Source organism: Chrysemys picta, chromosome 1, assembly GCF_011386835.1.
Source record: "Chrysemys picta bellii isolate R12L10 chromosome 1, ASM1138683v2, whole genome shotgun sequence".
NCBI classification, from domain to species: domain Eukaryota; kingdom Metazoa; phylum Chordata; order Testudines; family Emydidae; genus Chrysemys; species Chrysemys picta.
The window spans coordinates 345,358,315-345,382,521 of NC_088791.1; the positions used below are offsets into that span (position 1 = coordinate 345,358,315).

Below are 24,207 nucleotides of genomic sequence, written 5' to 3' on the forward strand. Positions count from 1 at the left end.
TCTGTGCAGTGTGAATGGGATAGAGATTATAGATAATCTAGATGTGATTTAAAAACTAAATGAACACTTTGCCTCTGTTTTCAGTAGGGATGATAATATAGAAAATCAGCATGAAGACAGGATGGGTGATGGAAATGAGTATATAGAAATGGAAATTCCCACATCTGAGATGGAAGTTGTGCATTTAAATTTCTTTTTAAAGCAAATTAGTAAATCTGTATTTGCACTAACATTTCACCTCAGTTCAAACCTGATTTAGGTCACAAATGAGTTTTGGGATCTTAGGATGATCCATGGAAATATGTTCATCTCATATAACAATGTAAAGGTGTGTATAACAGAATGTAAAGAACGTAATGTGCTCAAAATGGGGGGACTGGATAATCTGCAACCCAGAATACCAAAAGAACTGGCACATGAGATAGATTAATTAAAAATCCTTACTCCTAGACTGGCAACATGGGGGTAGTATTGTGTGAGTGGAGAATAGCTGACTATCTATATCTATATATATAACAAAGGGGGGGAAGTGATCTGGGCCACTACAGCCCCTTTAGTCTGACTTTACTAGTATGCAATTTTTTACAACACATTAAAGGAAAGAATAATTAAATTCATGGAGGCAGATGGAATATGGGTGTTTTTGATAGATATGCTCTTGTTCAAAATAAATTATTTTTGGAAAGTTATATGGCTTGTGTTATACAGGAGTTTAGAGCAGATGATCTCAGTAGTCCCTTCTGGCCTTGGAGACTATGAATCTATTACAAGAACTGTAAATTCTTCTTCAGATGATTGGCCCTACTGTATTGAGGGGGTTACGCATGCGCACCATGCACCCAGAGTTGGAGAATTTAAAAGTAGTGTCTGTTAGTCCGCTCATGCTGTACTTTTGGGTCAGGTGACTATAGGGGACAAATGTAAAGCTACAGCCTTGTCACTGGTGCATGCTATATCTCAATAATCCAGAAAATATGCTAAATTTGGATGAGCAGTGTTACAGTCCTTATTCAGGCAGACTCCAAAACCCTCCTCCTTTCTGAACAGCTTGTGAGTTACCTGAAGTGAAATGGACATGTGCAACCACTCGAAGAAGAAAAAATAAGGTTATTAATCTATTGTGTAACTGTTCTTTGAGATGTTACAATTTAGCTGGGGCTACTATAAGGTGGGTACATAACTGGCTGGATAACCGTACTCAGAGAGTTGTTATTAATGGTTCCCAATCCTGCTGGAAAGGTATAACAAGTGGGGTTCTGCAGCGGTCTGTTTTGGGACCGGCTCTGTTCAATATCTTCATCAATGACTTAGATATTGGCATAGAAAGTACGCTTATTAAGTTTGCAGATGATACCAAACTGGGAAGGATTGCAACTGCTTTGGAGAACAGTGTCATAATTCAAAATGATCTGAACAAATTGGAGAAATGGTCTGAGGTAAACAGGATGAAGTTTAACAAAGACAAATGCAAAGTGCTCAACTTAGGAAGGAAAAATCAGTTTCACACATACAGAATGGGAAGAGACTGTCTAGGAAAGAGTACGGCAGAAAGGGATCTAGAGGCTATAGTGGACCACAAGCTAAATAAGAGTCAACAGTGTGATGCCGTTGCAAAAAAAACAAACGTGATTCTGGGATGCATTAACAGGTGTGTTATGAGCAAGACACGAGAAGCCATTCTTCCACTCTACTCTGCGCTGGTTAGGCCTCAACTGGAGTATTGTGTCCAGTTCTGGGCACCGCATTTCAAGAAAGATGTGGAGAAATTGGAGACGGTCCAGAGAAGAGCAACAAGAATGATTAAAGGTCTTGAGAACGTGACCTATGAAGGAAGGCTGAAAGAACTGGGTTTGTCTAGTTTGGAAAAGAGAAGACTGAGAGGGTAGCAGTTTTCAGGTATCTAAAAGGGTGTCATAAAGAGGAGGGAGATAACTTGTTCACCTTAGCCTCTAAGGATAGAACAAGAAGCAATGGGCTTAAACTGCAGCAAGGGAGGTTTAGGTTGGACATTAGGAAAAAGTTCCTAACTGTCAGGGTGGTTAAACACTGGAATAAATTGCCTAGGGAGGTTGTGGAATCTCCATCTCTGGAGATATTTAAGAGTAGGTGAGATAAATGTCTATCAGGGATGGTCTAGACAGTATTTGGTCCTGCCATGAGGGCAGGGGACTGGACTCGATGACCTCTCCAGGTCCCTTCCAGTCCTAGAATCTATGAATCTATGTGTTGCACATATCCATTTCATGCCTCCCCTCCCCCTGCCCATTCTCTCCGTATCACAGTCTTTTTTTCTGGTAAGTGAAGGGGGGCTAAGGCGGCTCCATCCTTTTATACCCTGAGCTAGCAACATGAGCAAATGGGGGGCACAAGTGCCACCCCAGTGGGAAAAACATCTTAGGGTTCAGGACACTGGGCACACATACACCTGAACTGGAGTGGACATGTACAACAGATCTCAAAGAATAACACAGAACAGATTAGTAACGGCTTTTCCTCTGCCTGTGGCATACACACTACTTTAATATCCTGAGGCCTATAATACTTTGGTCTAGTTCTGGTTGCTGGGCTTGGTATGGGGGTGGCAAGTGGTGTTACTGTCCTGTGATATACAGGAGGTCATATTGGATGATCTGGTGGTCTCTTTTGGCCTGAAACTCTAACCTCTGTGAGCTGCTTATTTTGCCTTGCCGAGAGGCACATCTCCGATAGATGCACTATCTGCCATTCTGTTTCTAAAAGAACAGAGAAGGCAAGAGAGTTTCACAGTAATTATTCCTCTTAGAGAAGTTGGGAAGGGACTCCTCTGATCTGGAGAAAAAAGACTCTGCTAGGCCTGAGACCAGCAAAACAGTGCTTCTATGAGCTCTTACTCAACTCTGAACTCCCAGGCTCAGTATACTAAGAAGGCAACAGCTGAGACCAGCAAAAAAGCAGAGTCATCTGAGAGGGGTAGGAAAGAATACTCCTCTGGACAGCACAAATCCAGGTCACCTTCAGTGGGACCTAGTAGAAAGTGGAAGCGACCACCTCAACCTGTTTCCTGAAAAGTTAGTTTGTGTCCCAGAATGGGTCATTCTGATGTCCTCAGAGACGTCACCAAGCAATGGTGCTGTCTCATGTGGAGCTCTGCACTTTGCCTGGTACCAACTGCAATGCACCTGGTACTGGTGACCTAGGTACCCATGATTCCAGTGCCGATAACTGCGCTACAGTTGTTCTTGGTATCAACCTTCTCAGCACTGAAGTCATTTTCAGTTTAGAGTTTGAACTAATAGTGACTGTTCAGTCTAAATGACTGCTACTGTCTTTGGTGCTGCGAGCACCACCTATGGTACCAACCGCTAATACCCTCATAGTCCCAACTGTTTCTTTGAAACCTGTAAGAGCACAGTCCATAGCTCAGGTTTGAACCCTGTCAAAGTAACTCCACCTTCAGAAAAGGAATATTCTTTCTCATCCTCAACTTCTGAGTAGAGCAGTGAGGCATCCCACACACACTTACCAGTAACCTGTTCTGATGATCTTTACTGGCTGGACATGCCCCTTTATTACACTCATAGACCTAGATGATCTAGGGATGAGTATTCTCCCCCATACCCACCCCCATGATCCCTGGCCCTTGCCCATATTAGACTCAATCTTGGTGGTACAGGGTCCCTTGGGGCATTCAGACTGCAAGAAACCCAGCTTCAAGTGTTCCTTCCAAGACTAGGTATCTCTCCTGTCTGAGATCCCTTAGGATTATGCAAGAGGCCCTGGCAGCCATCAGTCACCCTGTGTAGCAGCAGGATCATAAAGCAAGGATGAGCACCTGCAATATTTGGAGCAGCTATCGCCTTCTCCTCATGAGACAAAGCAATAATGCCCATTACTTCTACACAGCCTCCTGTTGCTCCAGGAATTTCTATGCTGAATGGCAGATAGTGTTGAGATGCTGTAGAAGCAGTGCAGGAAAACTCACACAAGCTATGTGATATCCTGCACACATCAGTACCTGGAGAATTGGCCATGTCAATTAATGTGGGAATATCGGTACCAGTAAAACATGTCAGTTAGACACGAGCATCTGTGGTACTTACCTTCAAAACAGCACATAGCTACCAGATACCTGCATCTGGCTTTAAATATTTTTATACACATCAAATCCCAGGGTCTTTGATTGTAGATGCTGTGCATGAGAATTCCAGGCAACAAGGACCACCAATAATAACACCAAGAGACAAGGTTGGATTTATTTGGAAAAAGAAGTTACTCAGGAGCAAGTTTCCAAATCCATGTCACCGATTATCGGGCTTTATTAGCTAAATACTATTATTTAAATTGGAACAAAGTATGTAATTTTATTCATAAACTTCCTCAAAACATCAGGAAAGAATTGAGGTCTATTGTCTCCAACTGTTAACTTCATGCAACATTAGATGCCTTGGATACAGAGTGAGATCTATAGCCATATCTATCACCATATGCAGTGCTTCATGGCGGCTGTCTTCAGGATACCTAAAGTACAAACAACTATTGGGGCCTTTCCCTTTAAAGTCTGTAACCTGTTTTATATCAAGACAGACAAATCCCTGCACTCATTGAAAGAGCCACTATGGGAGTCTACTTGCTGGCACCTTGGAGAAAACAGGCCTGGCCTCAGAATTATTTCAAGGAGAGAGCACCTGTCTACTATTAGAGTCAGTACAGACCCTTGGAACCACTGAGGACAAGGCAGAGGTTCCAACAAAGAAGACCCTCTGTCTCTTCTTCATCTGCTACTCAACCCTGAGTCCACCTTTAAAAAAAAAAAGATGCCTTGATCAAGAGCCAGTTGGAGTCTCTAAAGGATCTGTACCCTTCTACCCCATCACCCCACCCTCCCTTCCATCCCCATGCCCATTGCAAATTGACTGTTTTATTTTCAGGAGGACTGGAACCACATCCCCTCAGAACACTGGCTCTTACAGATCATCTAAATGGGGTATTCCATACTGTTTCAGTGCCTTCCTACCTCCCATTCCCTTCCCTGGCCTTCTTCAGGGACCCCTCTGATAAGAGACTGATACAGCAGGAAGTGGACTCCCTTCTCAAATCTCAGAGCAGTGAAGAAGTGCCTTGAGTTCAGAGAGAAGAAGTTTTGTTCATGGAGCTCCTCTATTCCCTGCTTTTCTCTTTTAGTGCCAATCTCCTTATGGGTTTTAAAGGACAGGCCTGGGTTCTTCTGGATCCTGGCTCCAGCTCAGCAGAGTGTAAATTTCTAATTTTCTTCTCATATTTATTTGGCAGTGTCTCCACTCGCCTCACTCCTTCCTAGCAGGGTCACCAGGGCAGCTTGGAAGGAAAATTCTAACCACAGGGTAACCTCCAACCCCCCAACCTGAAGCAAATACTCACCAGCAACTACACACCACACCACAGAAACACCAACCCAGGAACCTATCCCTGTAGCAAACCTCGTTGCCTACTCTGTCCCCATATCTACTCTGGCAACAGCATCAGAGGACCCAACCACATCAGCCACACCATCAAGGGCTCATTCACCTGCACATCCACTAATGTTATATATGCCATCATGTGCCAGCAATGCCCCTCTGCCATGTACATTGGCCAAACCGGACAGTCCCTCCGCAAAAGAATAAATGGACACAAATCGGACATCAGGAATGGTAACATACATAAACCAGTAAATGAACACTTCAATCTCCCTGGTCATTCTATTACAGATTTAAAAGTCACTATCATTGAACAAAAAAACGTCAGAAACAGACTTCAAAGAGAAACAGCAAGAACTAAAATTCATTTGCAAATTCAACACCATTAATCTGGGCTTGAATAGGGACTGGGAGTGGCTGGCTCATTACAGAAGCAGCTTTTCCTCTCCTGGAATTGACACCTCCTCATCTATTATTGGGAGTGGACTACATCCACCCTGATGGAATTGGCCCTGTCAACACTGGTTCTCCACTTGTGAAGTAACTCCCTGCTCTCCATGTGTCAGTATATAATGCCTGCATCTGTAACTTTCACTCTATGCATCTGAAGAAGTGAGGTTTTTACTCACGAAAGCTTATGCCCAAATAAATCTGTTAGTCTTTAAGGTGCCACCAGACTCCTTGTTGTTAGGGTAATCCACACTTCCTTGCCAGATAGTTGGAGACTCCCAAGAAATAAAACAAACACACACAATTTGTTCAATGCAGTAATTATATTAAACAGGAAGTAAATATAATGTACCTCTCAGGGGCATCGGTGCCCTGGCTATAATACCTGTGAATTTCACATGTCATGTGACCTGATATAGTAAACGTAAAAATTAGTGTCCCAAATTTAATAGGCAGCAAGTAATAAAAGCTCCAACCCCTTACTCCTGGCTTGAGGGGACAGTTCAGGGAGCAGGGGGTTTCCAGAACAATTTCTCTGACCATCTAAAAGATGGTGCATTCAGAATTCCGTGAACGATCCTCAGTTCAGAGATATGTCTGGACTCCTTAGTTAGTGCAGAGGGGCTGTTGATCACTACTGGCAGGCGTCCCCTTGAAGCAGAAGTCATGCTGCTTCCATTCCCAGGATATCCCCTCACCAAAGGCTCTTACGTAAATTAAGTTGTCATGGGATAAAAGGGAAGATCCTTTCATGGATTGAGAACTGGTTAAAAGACAGGAAACAAAGGGTAGGAATTAATGGTAAATTTTCAGAATGGAGAGGGGTAACTAGTGGTGTTCCCCAAGGGTCAGTCCTAGAACCAATCCTATTCAACTTATTCATAAATGATCTGGAGAAAGGAGTAAGAAGTGAGGTGGCAAAGTTTGCAGATGATACTAAACTGCTCAAGATAGTTAAGACCAAAGCAGACTGTGAAGATCTCACAAAACTAAGTGATTGGGCAACAAAATGGCAAATGAAATTTAATGTGGATAAATGTAAAGTAATGCACATTGGGAAAAATAACCCCAACTATACATACAATATGATGGGGGCTAATTTAGCTACAACAAATCAGGAAAAAGATCTTGGAGTCATCGTGGATAGTTCTCTGAAGATGTCCACGCAGTGTGCGGAGGCGGTCAAAAAAGCAAACACGATGTTAGGAATCATAAAAAAGGGGATAGAGAATAAGATGGAGAATATATTATTGCCCTTATATAAATTGATGTTACGCCCACATCTTGAATACTGCGTACAGATGTGGTCTCCTCATCTCAAAAAAGTTATACTGGCACTAGAAAAGGTTCAGAGAAGGGCAACTAAAATGATTAGGGGTTTGGAACGGGTCCCGTATGAGGAGAGATTAATGAGGCTAGGACTTTTCAGCTTGGAAAAGAGGAGACTAAGGGGGGATATGATAGAGGTATATAAAATTATGAGTGATGTGGAGAAAGTAGATAAGGAAAAGTTATTTACTTATTCCCATAATACAAGAACTAGGGGTCACCAAATGAAATTAGTAGGCAGCAGGTTTAAAACAAATAAAAGGAAGTTCTTCACACAGCGCACTGTCAACTTGTGGAACTCCTTACCTGAGGAGGTTGTGAAGGCTAGGACTATAACAGAGTTTAAAAGAGAACTGGATAAATTCATGGTGGTTAAGTCCATTAATGGCTATTAGCCAGGATGGGTAAGGAATGGTGTCCCTAGCCTCTGTTTGTCAGAGGGTGGAGATGGATGGAAGGAGAGAGATCATTTGATCAATACCTGTTAGGTTCACTCCCTCTGGGGCACCTGGCATTGGCCACTGTCAGTAGGCAGGATATTGGGCTAGATGTACCTTTGGTCTGACCCAGTACAGCTGTTCTTATGTTCTTATGCAGGGTTCAAAGTTCCGATTACAATAACTATACTAAAATCCTAACTTTAGCCTCCTACCCTAGTGCTCAGACATGCTCACAACAGGTGCTCAACCCTGGACTAGCAGCCAGAGAAAAGCTTACCATGTGGTGATTGATTTTACCTAGGGAACTGAAGCACTAACTCAGCCTGGCTGGGTGGGGGGTTTTCCCAATAAAATTCTTTAAACTGGGACTCACCTTGAAAAGGGAATGGAACGAGCTGAGGGATGCTGCTACCAGGTTCCAGGTGGCCAGTTCTCAAAGGAAATCCTGCATTCAGGCCTGCGACTCACCAGCTCACCACACAGCAAGTCCTACGCTTTCTGTGGCTGGCTCCAAAGTACTCCAGAATGGCTTCTCCCCTCTCACAGGAATTATTTCAGCTCAGTACTAACGTGGACACAAGAACGAATGGATATAAACTGGTGGTGGGGAAGTTTAGGCTTGAAATTAGACGAAGGTTTCTAACCATCAGAGGAGTGAAATTTTGGAACAGCCTTCCGAGGGAAACAGTGCGGGCGAAAGACCTCTCTGGCTTTAAGATTAAGCTTGATAAGTTTATGGAGGGGATGGTTTGATGGGATAACGTGATTTTAGTCAATTAATCAACAGCGTGCCATCGCTGGTAAATAGTATCAATGGTCAATGAGGATCTGGCTGGAGAATCTTGCCTGCATGCTCGGGGTTCTACTGATCGCCATATTTGGGGTCGGGAAGGAATTTTCCTCCAGGGTAGATTGGCGGAGGCCCTGGAGGTTTTTCACCTTCCTCCGCAACATGGGGCGGGGATCGCTAGCTGGAGGATTCTCTGCGACTTGAAGTCTTTAAATCACAGGATTTGGGGACTTCAACAGCTGAGTCAAGGGAAAGGGGGTGGGTCAGCTTTTGTGGCCTGCATCATGCGGGAGGTCAGACTAGATGATCATACTGGTCCCTTCTGACCTTAAAGTCTATGAGTCTATGAGTGTTCCCAGGGTGGACATCTCACTTCCTATTGGTCAAACTAGCTCTTTCACTTGTCAATCATTTGACTTTGCCTGCCCCCCTCCACCCCCCACTTCTCTCAGGCAATGCTCCTCCTCTGAGCTGGCTCAACTCTAATCCTTCCCAGAGCCACCAGGGGCCCCTGTCGCTGTAAAGTGTCTCTCCTCTCTTCCTCTTGGTTGCCTAGTAGACTCTGATTCTGTCCTGGGTTTCCCCTTCCTCCCAGCGATAGCATGGCTTTCCCTGAGTTACAAGCACACAGAGCCTCGGGAACCTAGGGGTAACCTTGGGGTTACATTCACAGTATTTTCCAGTCCTGGGGAAGAAGCGGGGTTGGCATCTACTCCTGCACTTAGATGGCTAAGTACCTTCACCCACTATTTCAAGTTAAAAATGGTATCCCTAGCCTGTCCTCATGACTGGCTTATCCTCAAACCTGGAGAAAGAGTCTGTCTCAGAATTCTTAGTCACATGCTCCCCTGTATATATGTAACACAGCATGCCAGCTTTTACCTGTGCTGCATGCAAGGATCATCAACATTGGAAAATTGTTATATCTATTCAACAGACATTGACACGAGGGTGCAGGTCTGCCAAGAAGTCCTCTCTCATCATTATCTTAGTGGAAGGATCTTCTCCAGATATGCAAAGGAGTACCATTTTCTCCACCTCTACCTACCAAGAAGCTGGTGATGGATGCTCCCGCACTTGGCTGGGGAGCTCACCTGGACCACGTTCAGACGCAAACCCACTAGATTCCTGAAGAAACTCACTTTCACATAAATGTGCTAGAGCTATTCGTCTACCCTTCCCAGAATTTTTCCCCATGCTATGAGAACTGACAGTCTAGTTCCTGACTATTCCCTATTTGAGGCCTCAAGATCTAATGCCCACTTTGGCAAAGCTATCCTTCAGTCTTTATTTAGGTAGTTTCTGAGCACCGGCCTCCTGTCTATGAGGTCATGGCTTGTGGGTCACCAGAAGCAGGGAATACATGTGCACAATTACTCAAAATAGTAAGGTGGGTGAGGCAATATTTTTCACTGGACCAACTTCTGTTGTTGAAAGAGACAACTTTTCAAGCTTATCCAGAGCTCTTAGTCAGTTCCTGAAGAAGCTTGTCTCTTTCATCAGAGAATTATTTCCTGGGTGGTGGCTGGTGAGTCTTGCCCATATGCTCAGGGTTTAACTGATCACCATATTTGGGGTCGGGAAGGAATTTTCCTCCAGGGCAGATTGGCAGAGGTCCTGAAGGTTTTTCGCCTTCCTCAGCAGCGTGGGGCACGGGTCACTTGCTGGAGGATTCTCTGCACCTTGCGGTCTTTAAACCACAATTTGAGGACTTCAGTAGCTCAGGCATAGGTTAGGGACTTGTTACAGGAGTGGGTGGGTGAGATTCTGTGGCCTGTGTTGTGCAGGAGGTCAGACTAGATGATCATAATAGTCCCTTCTGACCTTAAAGTCTATGAGTCTATGAAGTTGGTCCAATAAAAGATACTACCTCACCCATCTTGTCTCTCTAATATCCTGGGATCAGCATGGCTACAACAACACTGCAAACATCAAAGAAGAAAGAACAGTTACATTGTATACAGTAACTGTAGTTCCTCAAGATGTGATGTTCACATGTATTCCATGACCTGCCTTCCTTCCCCACTTCTATGGAATCCTACAACAGCTGGGTTCTGTATTGGTGAAGGAGCTGAGGGATGGTTTGGCGCAGTCCAACCTTTAAACCCTGGGGGAGACGGGCTGGCCAAGGTATAGCCAAGACACTGGAGATTCAGGAGACACTGCTGGCCAAAATAATCCTGTCTTGAGCGCGTGGAGCACACGCGCACCAGAAGTGGAATACATGTGGACAACATGTCTTGAAGAACCACCATTACCTTAAGGTCAATAAATGTTCTTTCTCCCTCAACACAGCAATTCCTAGCCTCTCCTCCACCAACTTGAACACACCTTCATGTAATCCCCTCTCTCCTGCACAAATATGCAGTTACACATACTCTGGTGCTACTGACATAATGGAGATAGCTTGCAGCAGCCAGAGACATGAGTGAAGGCTGTTGCTCTGCGGTGTATGTATCTCCCAGAATTCTTTTCCCCTGTGGTGCCTTGAGTATTAGTGCCAGAGCCATAGAGAAGTGCTTTTCTATGTCCATGGGATGGTCACCGAGGGGACCCTGTCTGGCCCATATATTCCTTTGCCATGGAGTTGCACTGTAGCTTCCATGCTTCCTGTGGGTCTGAATCTGCCCACAGAAGGTGGTATGTGTAGAATACAGTGGGTCTCTTCTTGAACTGAGTAAGTTATGTATTGTAGCCTGATTTGGGGTATATTAGTAGGGTTGATTTAATTTATCCACTTTATTAAAATTAGTAATTAATTAAATAAATGAAATTAAATTATGATTATTGTGGATATTAATTAGTATGGGTTTCGGCTCACCAATTTGTTTGATCAGAAGATAAAGTTCGTCCTGAATCAGGCTTCACACAGTTTATGAAGGAGCTTCAGGGGTATGACAGGAAGTTTACACTGAGACAGATATAGTCATAAAAACGTTTTTATTAAAATCAATGAAGATAGTAAGCAAATGGTAAAACAGTTAGTATTACAGAGTTAAAGAACTGTGATAAGTGTAAGATATATATATATATATATATGAATATAAGATTATAAAGTGCAAAGTTGATTAATACTCACAACCTGTTTTGATAACCTGGTGTTGGCAACACCTTGGGCGTTTTCACACCTCTAGCAGAGGAAGCTACCGCAGAGTTGTTTGCTCTCTAACTTAACTCTATATGCCTTAACTAAAATAAAACATAAGGGAGATTAAATCCCTTTTTAACTTATAGTTTTAAAAGAAATGAAGATCGGCCTATCAATAGTTAATAGTCGTCGATACGTAGTTGAAGGTGGAAGCAATGAAGAGTAGACAGGAGCAGATAGGTGGGTAGATTGCCTGTCTAATGGCGAGCTGCCTTGCCTTTTTATAGGGCATTAATCGGAAATCCTTCCTCTTATGCCCAAATTTAATTCCTCCCCCACGGAAATGTTAGGGTACACTTACCTCATAGGCTAGTATGTATGTGCGTACGGATGACAGGTATGTACGGACTTGTGGTGTATCTGTTAGACTTGTGGGCAAAACCCCCTTTTTCCACCCTTTATTGCTATTGGTCCAGGTAAAGGTCTCTAGACATCTGCGTGGGTGTTTTGTCTAATTTTACTTTTCTGGGTAAGGGTCTCAAAAGATGTTAACTTCGCATTAGCTTAACATACAGGGTTTTGGCCTGTAGGTAGGTCTCTTGCATTACAGCCAAACTTACTTTTAATATAAAATCTATAAGCCTAATACATCAAATACTCAAATTTAAAAGAAAGATATATTTATACAGACAAGCAAATTAATCCTTAGGGCTACAGTATTGGCATATCACAGTAATGTTGTGTGATCTGTACTGGATATCTGTTCGTTTGTGGCTACAGTTCTGGGTGTTGGTATAATTTTTAAAGCTCTATAGCCTGGGACCCAGGTGTTTGAGAGACTGCCTCTCTCACAGTGGCAGCTACCAGTTGCTGGGGTACTCCAGTTGAATTGCCACAATTGGCAGAAACAGATCATTCTCATTTGAGAATGTGTACATAATTGTAGACTATTGTCATGTTCCCTCTTAGTCATTGCTCAACCAAGCTGTAAGTTTTTATCTCTGTTATATTTTCCTTATGAATCAAGTCCTTAAGATCCCTGATAGTTTTGTTATTTTTTTCTTTACTCCCTCTAATTTTTAAATATCTTTCAGTTACTGTAGTGCTGAAAAATGAACACAATTCTAGGTGTGGTCACTCTAGGCCAATATAGAAAGAAGTATTCCCGCCTTGCTCCAAGATTGGATGCTTGTACATATGCAGCCTGAAACTGCATTCGTCTTTTTTTTGCAGGGAGGAGGAAAGCTATATTACACCACTAATTCATGTGCAATATGCCAATCATGTAACTCTGTCACACTGCCTGCCCAGCTGTTGCCAACACATAGTCTCCATGATTAGGGGTAATACACAGCAGAAACACACAGCAATACTGGCACCTTGTGTATAGACAAAATAAATTTGGAGGCCCTCTTTGCTGGCATTGTTAGATAATGTACATATGAGATAGCTGTATGTGTGTGTGAGGCATGCACACTTGATACAGGGACAAGCCTCAGTTTCTACGGAAATGTTTGTTACAGTTATATGAGTAAGTCCTAAGTACAAACAAAGTGTAATGTTCCGTGTTTGTTTCTTTCCAAGTGTCCAGTAGTGACATTGTCATTATGGGAGTAGCAATTGGAAGCATCCTTCTTCTTCTTCTGGTTCTCAGCTTTGCCGTGCATAAAAGAGCTCAAATTGCTCGGATCTTTAGCAGGTAAGTAAAATTTCATTCACGTTTACACTATATGATAAGATTGTGACACTTATTTCTAATCCCAGCTCCCCCAGTGTTACACTTGGCAGTAAGCCTGCCACGCATTGCTGGCCACCTGCAAAAGCACCTCTGTTACATTTCCTAAGCTGGTCCATTATTAGCCTAGGATGCTGCCACAAATCTGGTTGGGCTCCCCCCTGCTGGACGCTCTCCAGACTGCTGTGAGGAAACCCAAACTAGAGCTTGTTAGAAATTTTCTGCCAATTAGGCAGAATTAAATGTTTCATCAAATCTAGTACAGATTCAGCTAAGCCTTAATCAAACACCATTTTCCCCCTGTGCCAGGGGATGGGGAAGGACAGCACTGCTGTGCTTTACCTTCCCACCTTTCCCTTAGCTCCAAGAGGACAGACAGGCAGAGCATCAGAAGCTCTGCCTCCCCGCTTTCCTAATACATTTTGGTTGTCTAAAAGTGGATTTTTTTCTGCAAAGTCCTTTCTGCAATTTTTTTCCCTTTTTTTTTTTTCAGTTTTGACATTCTGTCCAGTTTGGGGATTAAATTTTCTCAAAACAATGACAATGTTAACAAAAAGAGACCCCCCACAAACACACACACTTCCTCTTTTTGCCCAGTTCTAATCTACACATTAAATCCCATGTGCCCTTTCCTTGCTGATCTTAAACTCTGTTCTTGGCTTTGTGCTTCTAGCCACACACTCCTGGAGCAGACCTCAAGTCTGACACCATTCTTGGCAGAGGTGACCCCTGCAGTCCAAATGTCTAGGTCATGAAACTAGTGCAGTTTCCCCAAAAGCTTTTGCACATTCCCCAGAATTCCACTGAGTTTTCTGGTTTACAGTTTACCTCTTCAGGGGTACCTCTAGTGAAAGCCAATAGACATACACAGACTTTGCACAGCATTCCAAAACACCACTATTCTTTATTTAGTAGTATGAGACAACTAATAAGTCCACCAATGGCTACTAGCCAGGATGGGCAGGGATGGTGTCCCTAGCCTCTGTTTGCCAGAAGCTGGGAATGAGCAACAGGGGATGGATCACTTGATGATTACCTGTTCTGTTCATTCCCTTTGGGTCACCTGGTATTGGCCACTGTCGGAAGACAGGATACTGGGCTAGATGGACCTTTGGTCTGATCCAGTGTGGCCGTTTTTATGAGAAACCTGGAATTATACAAAGTAACAGACACTCCAAAAGTATTTCCCTGTGTCACATTCCTCACCACAGTGAATTTTCGTTGGGGTTGGGCAGAGTTTTCAGTGGTGTCCCAGATCTTTCCCCTGTAGCTCATGACTTCTCTTCAGATTCATGGAACTTTTTCATTCAAGCTAGCTGTTTCTGAAATTGATTGATTCACAGTAAAACTGGATTCCCCTCCCCTTATCCCTGCTATGAAAGCATGTCCATATCTTCCTGTCTATTGCCCTGTGATGGAGTGTACAAACCTCACATCAGGCAAGAAGGGGTTAAAATGCAGTTTTGGCCTCAGGCAGCCCCACCATGCTGCACCTGCAAGGCATGCCAGTTTTGGAGCAGGAGATTAAAAAGGGAGAAGCCCAGTTCAAAAAGACCCAGCCACAGGAGGTGGACATATCACTCCCCACTAGTTCCCAGGAAGGAGTATTGTGGAGGATGACACTGCCAGGGGGCTTCTGCAAACATTTCTGGATAGCCCTGAGGATACTGAGCTGGGCTACGGCTTATCAGGTATATCCTGAAAGGACGGAGGCCAGGGACATGTTAGGACTACTTTTTATTATGTTTTCCTTTGTTACCTTTCTTTTGAGGCCTTAAGACGGATAGTGAAGAATATTTTTAAGCAGGCCACAGTAGGAAGATGTCCATGGAAGAAGCAGGAGGTCTGAAGAAGTGGACCTTAGGGCTATAACTGAGGATAGAGGGTGGGACTGAGTTCCCCTACAGACCACCACAGGAAACTCTAACAAAGGCTCTGGATAAGTGTCATAATGCCTAGTGGACCTAGAGTCAGTCTAGAACCCTGGAATAAGGCTGCAAGACTGTGACTGGAGTGCACACTGACTTACCCTGAAAGGAGTGAGACTAAAGAATGACTTGGTCAGAAGGTTTTCACCAAAGTACTGTAGGTGATAGCAGTTTTCTTGGACGATTGGCTTTTAAAGAGACAATCTTACCAGGAAACACAGGAAGCAAACACCATGTTCCTAGATCTGTTCAGAAGGCTAGATCTCAAGGTGAACTTGGAGAAGTCCACCCTGGGACCAGCAGTGTGGAGATTATTTATCAGAGATGTTTTGTTCCTGTATGTAGTGCACTACCTGCCCGCCTTCTCCACTGCCTAGGTTCCTGGGGGGTCTACCAATAGAGAAGGAACAAAAATGGTAGCAATCTGGCAACCCCCTTTATTCCCTTAGTGCAGAGCATGAGAAGCTCACCAGAGGTCACCTCACTCCAACTCCAACCCAATGGCAGGTATCAGTCCTTCCAAACCTTCCTCCCGTCCTGGGGATAAAAGGTCCTGTCCAAGATGGCTGTAGGAGCATCTTATCTGATCTAGCATTGGGTACCTCAGCTGCCTCAGTTTCCCTTCTGCGTGCAGTCTTCCACAGCCAGTAGGCTGCTCTGGTGCCTTAGGTGGTTTGGCCAAACCTCAGTTTAGCATCAGTCCCCTTTCAGGGATCAACATTTATATGAAGTGCTATGGAAAACCTGGAGTGAGGAATTCCAAAGAGAAAGAGGCTGGCACAAGCCAGTATTTGCACATTGATGCCAGTTACTGAAGGCGAAAGAGCAACCCATTCACCTAGACTGGTTTAATCTGAAATTCAGAAACCTGATTACATAGATCATTAATATTCTGTCATGTAGCACAGGTAGTTTGATAGATTTTAATAAGCATCTTCTCAAAACCATGCAAATAATTACAATTTCAACTTGTTCATATACTGTGTTGTCCAAATAGCATTTGTTTTGTATCGTAGGTCTTCCAGAAAAGGACAGACAACAAAAGGTGGTTCTCATGCTGCAGAGACGGTAAGTGTTTTTCAGATAGTTCACTTCAGTTACTCTTTAATATGCGAAGAGCATATGAGCATTTTCTAATCTGGAAGATAATCAAAACTTCTCTTCCTTTTTTTCAATTTGAAAAAATGATCATGTGGACCTGGAAATAATAAAGCCAGAACACGACAGGAGGAGCACAAGTATTGCAATTACACCTCTACCTTGATATAATGCTGTCCTCGGGAGCCAAAAAATCTTACCGTGTTATAGGTGAAACTGCGTTATATTGAACTTGTTTGATTCATCAGAGTGTGCAGCCCTGCCCCCCGGAGCACTGCTTTACCGCGTTATATCCAAATTCGTGTTATATCGGGTCGCGTTATATTGAGGTAGCGGTGGACTACAGTTATGGTTCTCAACGTATTCCATCTTAGTCTTTTATTTTTAATTCCTTGTACTTTCCAAAACATTCAATTTTGGGGGTGACATTTTTGAAGCCCAATTTGCTTTTATTTTAGTTGATTGGTTTTTGTTTGGTTTAATTGTAAGCAAAAAGGTTATTGCGCTATTTTAAAAACAAGGAGAATGGGTGTGAAATACTTTCTCTGAACAGTTATAGCACAGAAACATTTTGGGGTAGCAAGTTGATATTTGGCAAGTAAATAGTCCTTAAAGAGGAGAAGTGCTTTTCAGTGAAAATCAGCTTTGATTTGGGCTTAGCTTGATAGTAACTCTGGATTCATAGCAGTGGAATTCAGCTCAGAATCAGGCCAGTTGCCTCACTGAGTTTGCACCTGGTTCAGGACAGGAGACTCTGGAAATGTCTTAAAAATAGATCCAGATTACAAAATTTATTTTTATTTTTTTAAATGAATAACTAGAAAATTCTATCAAAACTACACTAAGTGATTATAAATAAATAAATTGATGGAGATATCCCATCTCCTAGAACTGGAAAGGACCTTGGGTCCAGCCTCCTGCCTTCACTAGCAGGACCAAGTACTGATTTTGCCCCAGATGCCTAAGTGGCCCCCTCAAGGATTGAACTCACAACACTGGGTTTAGCAGGCCAATGCTCAAACCACTGAGCTATCCCCCCATGAATTCATAGATTCATAAATTCCAAGGCCAGAAGGGACTATTGTGATCATCTAGTCTGACCTCTTGTATAACACAGAACTTCCCCAAAATAATTCCTATAGCACATCTTGTAGAAAAATGTCCAATCTTGATGTCAGTGATGGAGAATCCACCATGATCCTTGGTAAGTTGTTCCAATGGTTAACAGTTAGAGTAATTAAAACTTTACATGATATTTCCAGTCTGAATTTGTGTAATTTCAACTTTCAGCCATTGGATTGTGTTATACATTTCTCTGATCAATTGAAGAGCCTAGTATTAAATATTTCTTTCCTGTGCTGGTATTTAGAGTCACCCAAAAAATCTTTTCTTTGCTAAACTAAATATATTGTGCTCTTTCAGTCAATCGCTATAAGACGTTTTCTATCCTTCAGTCATTCTTGTGGCTTTTCTCTGAACTCTCTCCAGTTTATCAACATCCTTCTTGACTACTGGATACAGCATTCCATCAGCAGTTGCACCGGTGCCAAATACAGAGATAAAATAACCACTCTCTACCCCTACTAAAGATTCCCCTGTTTATCCATCCCAGGATCACATTTGCTTTTTTGGCCACAGCGTCACACTCAAAGCTCATGTTTAGCTAATTAAACACCATGACCACCAAATCTTTTTCAGTCACTGCTTCTCAGGATAGAGTCCCCTATTCTGTTAAGTATGGCTTATATTCTTTGTTCCTAGATATATACATTTATATTTAGCCATATTAAAAATACATATTGTTGGCTTGTGCCCATCTTACCAAGTGGCCCAGATCAATCTGTATCAGTGACCTGTCCTCTTTGTTGTTCACTATTCCCCCAATGTTTGTGCCATCTGTAAACTTTCAGTGATGATTTTATGTTTTCTTCCAGGTCATTAATAAAAATGTTAAATTAAAGCCAAGAACTGATCCCTCTGGGACCCCACTAGAAGCACATCCGTTTGATGATTCCCCATTTACAATTACTTTTTGAGACCTAATCATTATCCAGCTTTTAATCCATTTAATATGTGCCATGTTAAATTTATATCTTTCTCGGTTTTAAATCAAAATACTCACAGCTCAGGGCAACTGCACCTGTATTTGGTCCAGCAATGGCACCCATTCTGGACTCCTGGCTTGTCAGCCATCATCTCTCTTGGGCAGAGACCTACATCTCTCTTTTTCCTGACCAAGGTTTTTCTAGGCTGCATAGTTTCCTGTCTACACTGTGAGTTCCCCAGCAAGCCAGACGGCCTAAACTGGCCTATGTCTTCACTTTGCTTTCTCCTCAGAGGCTATGAACAGTTGAAATTGCCCACAGTTCTAAGTTACCACACAGCCCTTTCTAAGCAAGCACATTTATTCTTAAAATGAAAGCACTAAAAACACAGATTAAAATAATACAAGAACTTGCATGCATGCTAAAAAGCTCACCAGAGGTCACCTCACTCCAACTCCACCCCAATGGCAGGTATCAGTCCTTCCAAACCTTCCTCCCATCCTGGGGATAAAAGGTCCTGTCCATTTGCTGGATCAGAAAGAAGGCCCTGGGTCAGTTTAAACTCAGGCTATTTATCCAAAAGTCCTTTCTTTATCTGTGGGCATTTGGAATACAATTTGAACTAATATATGCAAGCATCACCCAGGGAGGTGGTACTTCTCTGGAGATGTTACAATCTGAGTGAATTTACCTAATCACCTGTCTTCCCCACCACCACCACCATTTTTCTTAATTCCTGAAGGAACTGTATTTACCTCTTTCATGGAATTATTTACAATCCCTGGCCCACAACGATACACATACTTAATGCAGTAAGATCTCTCAAAGATAGTGCAGGGAATTGCCTTATTTGGTCAAGTCAAATGCTTTACAGGAGTCTATGCATATTACATCAACACTCTTCCTTTATTAACTTGACTGCAGATCAAAAAAAGATCTCAGGTTACTTTGACAGCATCTAGTTTCCATAAACCTAAGTTGATTGGCATTAATTATATTACCCCCTTTAATTCTTTTAATAGAGTCCCATATCAACCACTCCATTATCTTACCGGGGATCAGTGTCAGACTGACAGGCCTATAATTACCTGGTCATCATATTTACCCTTTTAAATACTGGCACAACATGAGTTTTTTTCCAGTCTTCTGGAACTTTCTTGGTGTTCCAAGACTTATTGGAAATCAACATTAATGGTTCAGCAAGCTCCTCGGCCAGCTCCTTTAAAAATCTTGGAATCAAGTTATCCAGACCTGCTGGTTTGAAAATATCTAACTTGAGTAGCCACTGTTTAACATCCTTTTGAGATACTAGTGGAGTGCAAAGAGCATTTCCTATGACATGACTATATCCTCAATTTTTTTTTATTTAAGTATGAGGGGAGGGATAGCTTAGTGGTTTGAGCTATTGGCCTGCTAAACCCAGAGTTGTGAGATCAATCCTCGAGGGAGCTACCTGGGGTAAAATCAGTACTTAGTCCTGCTAGTGAAGGCAGGGGGCTAGCCTCAATGACCTTTCCACATATCTTCCAGTTCTAGGAGATAGGATATCTCCATTAATTTATTTATAACAGAAATATTTTTGAACACATCTGCCTTTTCTGCATTATTATTGATAATTCAACCATTTCCATCTAGTAATGGACCAATGCCATAATTAAAATTATTTTTGTTGCTAATATACTGAAACCCTCCTTATTATCCTTAACTCTGCTGGCCGTGCATTTCTGCTTGGGTCCCTTTGCTTTCCTTATCAATTTTCCAAAATGTCTAGCTTCTGAGATATAGTCATTCCTTTCAACTTCTCCTTTCTTCCTTTTGTTATACATATTTTTACAGGTGCCTTCACTCCCCCTCTAAACTAGATTTTTTAAAATCTATACAGCCTTCTTCCTTGATTGTGGGATTGTGGCTTTTGGGGCATCTAGAAAAGTATTCTTATACAGTTCCCAATTATCATTCACATTTCGATGAGTTGGCTCATAATTGTTTTCAGCTTTGTGAAATTGGCCCCTTTAAAGTATCAAATATATACATCACTGGTCTGGACTTTATTCTGTTTGCACATTATAAATGTGACCAAGTCATGATCTCTTGTACCTAATTTTCCATTAGTTTTGAGTTCTGTGATCAGTCCCTTTTTTATTTGTCATGATGAGGGCTAATAAAAAATTCCCCCATGCTGGATGACACATTTTGAGATAGAAAATGGTCATCTGAAAACTGACTATGTAAAAATGGGTTCTCCTTACTTAATAGACTTGCTCCCTGTGTATATCCAGCCAGAGCAGCAGATGTTACTGACCAAAGTAAGTTTTTACTCTGTGGCCCTTCATAGCCCAGCAGAGACAACATCAGTGTACGAAATCACGCATTAGCAGAACTGTGAACTACGTTTTGATAACACATTGCTGGTACTTGAGCAAAGATCTCAGCTTGGCGTTCAGATGCCACGGGAGCTTATGGGGCTGGCAGTCTGACTGAGATGTTCAAACTGGATTGATGCAAAGAATTAATTTAGCTTCTCTGTACTGATCTTGTCTTCCTGGAGTGCCCCTTTAGCACCTCAATCATCCAGTGGCCCCATTGATTGTTTGGCAGGCTTCCTGTTTCTGATGTATTTAGAAATGTTTTTGCTGTTAATTTCTGGGTCTTTTGCTAGTTGTTCTTTACATTATTTTTTGGTCTGCCTAATTACGAACATAAGAATGGCCATACTGGCTCAGACCAATGGTCCATCTAGCCCAGTATCCTGTCTTTGAACAGTGGCCAATGGCAGATGTTTCAGAGAGAATGAACAGAAATGCAATCAGCAGTTGATGTCCCTTGTTGTTCACACCCAGCTTCTGGCCATCAGAGGCTAGGGACTCTCAGAGTATGGGGTTGCATCCCTGACCATCTTATCTAATAGCCATTGATGAACCTATCCTCCATGAACTTATTTAGTTCTTTTTTGAACCTGGTTATACTTTTGGCCTTTACGACATCTCTTGGTAATAACTTCCACTGGACATAGGGGGTATTCTCCCTAATGGAGCTACTTGATGGATTGGGACCTAAGTGAATAAAGTTATACTGGAAATTTTACAACAAAATCAGTATAAGTATTCAAAAGTGAAAAATGCATTGCAAGATGTTACATACCCAGAAACACACACACGGTTGTAGAAACAATGTGTAATGATCTATGAAATTTGAAAATCAGTATGTGAGCATTAATGCAATATCCTAAAGCACTCACATAAGGGGAAGAGTTAAAGTTGTTTATGCAACTGGCTGAGGCTTGGAGGCATCAGGATTTTAGAATCATAGAATCATAGAATATTAAGGTTGGAAGGGACCTCAGGAGGTATCTAGTCCAATCTCCTGCTCAAAGCAGGACCAACACCAACTAAATCATCCCAGGGAGAGCTCTGTGATAGTCTCATATTTATTTGTTTATTTATATATCAAGTAAACAAGGCAGGGAGGGATAGCTCAGTGGTTTGAGCATTGGCTTGCTAAACCCAGGCTTGTGAGCTCAATCCTTGAGGGGGCCACTTAAGGATCAGGGGCAAAATCAGTACTTGGTCATGCTAGTGAAGGCAGGGGGCTGGACTCAATGACCCTTCAGGGTCCCTTCTAGCTCTATAATAATATATTATTATAATCCTGGACTGGGATTATTTATATTTTAATTTTGGAATAGTTTTCTAAGGGACAAGATGGATGAATAGTGAGACTTTTATTATAAATCTAAAGAAAAAAAGAAAATGTCTTGACTTGAGTGCTTAACTGTACACCTTTAAGGTCTCTTATGAGCTTTTAAAAATGTTTTGGCATAGTAATACGTATCACATGGAACCTGGTAGGTTTAGCAAATAATTTTTCTATGTTGTACAGACTTTTGCTTCTTCAAAAATGGCTTCAAAGGAATATGGCTGCTTATAACTCTGAATGCCAGATCCTGAATGATTATGAGCAAGATAAATATGATTACATAAGGTTTGCCAGTTAGTTAGACTATGCTTTAATCATTGTACTGTTTTGGGTTTCTGTTTTTTAGAAGAGTGTGAAGAAGAAAAGCAGTATTCGGTCTAAAAAGTAGAGGGGAAGCTATTTGTTTAATAAAACACAGGATACTAGAAGATTGAAAAAGCAATGTTTTTCTTATCAGTTCAGCCATTGAAAGCACGTGTGGAACCCTGCTGAGTTAGTGGTGTGTCAAAACTCCAAATGACATGAGATTATGGAGAATTACCTTTTTTTGACTGTCAGTTTATTTTGTTCTTCTGTTCCACTTTATTTGAATAAACAGGTTTTGTCCTTACTTATGCTTTTCTTTCTGTATTCACATAAGTATCTCCTCAGCACTTCATAGAATCTCATCCTGCTTCTAAGCTGGTTCTGTCCTCTGTATCCATAAGAGGTATCCCTAGAACTCTCTATCCCTAGGAAGCAGCAACTTAGCTGTTCTTTGAGCGCATGCACTTGTCCATTCCACTGCATATGTGTACATGCCTCATGCACAGTTGTCAGAGGACTCCTTCCCTCACTGGTACCCACTGGGGCAACTTGAGCATCCTCTCCATCCACTGTAGGCTGGTATAAGAGGGTGGAGATGCCCCCAACCTCCCTCAGTCCCTTCTTACCACCAGTGATGGTTGTCAAAGCAATCTCAAACTTGTTTTGATAAGAGAGAGAGTGTAGGGCCATAACATCTGGTCTCCCCAGTGAAATCTGCTGAGAAAAGGTGCCCCCCATGCCCTACCATGCACTGGGATCCAGCTGCTAGTCCTGGCAGGGCTGGAGAGAGACTGGACTTTCTCTTTTCCTGCAGGGGCCGCTCCTGGAGCCGGGTCAGACTCACCTCCGGGAACCTCTCCTGGCTGCAGGAAGCTCAACACTCCCATCCTGCTTCCTTCCCCCATTGCTCTCCAGCTGTGGGGGGGAAGAGTCACTACATAAGGAGCAGCCATGGAGCTGCCCCTCCCTGGCTCCAGACACAGCGCTTGGGGGTTAAAGTGGCCTTGGACTGACTGTGTGTGTGTGGGGGGGGTACCACAATGGCCCCCGACCATGGGGCCCTGGGCGGTTGCCCACTCGTAAGGCTAGACTTGCACCCCCCAAAAAAGTGATGACCCCCTCCATATATTTGACCCTCACATCTGCACTATCGCCTGCTCTCCGGTTGCCCAGCTCTAAGGCAGTGCCTCTGTCAGCAGCAGCACAGAAATAAGGGTGATAATGCCATCACCCCCCCCCATAACCCTCTTTTGGGTCGGCACCCCATGGTTATAACACCATGAAATTTCCGATGTAAATATCTGAAACTGTGAAATTGATGATTTTTAAAATCCCATGACTGTGAAATTGACCATAAGAACGGCCATACTGGGTCAGACCAAAGGTCCATCTAACCCAGTATCCTGTCTACCGACAGTGGCCAATGTCAGGTGCCACAGAGGGCGTGAACCTAACAGGCAATGATCAAGTGATCTCTCTCCTGCCATCCATCTCCACCCTCTGACAAACAGAGTCTAGGGACACCATTCCTTACCCATCCTGGCTAATAGCCAGTAATGGACTTAACCTCCATGAATTCATCCAGTTCTCTTTTAAACGCGGTTATAGTCCTAGCCTCCACAACCTCCTCAGGCAAAGAGTTCCACAAATGGACTGTGCACTGTGTGAAAAATTTCCTTTTATTTGTTTTAAACCTGCTGCCCAGGCCTGCACCCCCCAAATGGACCTGGATGAATGGACTATAAGGCAGATAGAAAGCTGGCTAGATCATCGGGCTCAACGGGTAGTGATCAATGGTTCCATGTCTAGTTGACAGCCGGTTTCAATTGGAGTGCCCCAAGGGTTGGTCCTGGGGCCGGTTTTGTTTAATATCTTCATTAATGATCTG

At 42.8% G+C, this 24,207-nt stretch overlaps 1 protein-coding gene across 1 annotated transcript in view; it reads left to right on the plus strand.

Annotated features, from left to right (window-relative positions):
- The window catches only part of LOC122174250 (uncharacterized), a 130,431-nt gene extending 118,694 nt beyond the window's left edge, over positions 1–11,737 (plus strand). Inside the window, exon 26 of the mRNA XM_065583568.1 lies at positions 11,658–11,737. Coding sequence (XP_065439640.1) covers positions 11,658–11,737 — 80 coding nt within the window. The remainder of the gene's footprint in view (positions 1–11,657) is intronic.
- Positions 11,738–24,207: the final 12,470 nt, after the last annotated feature.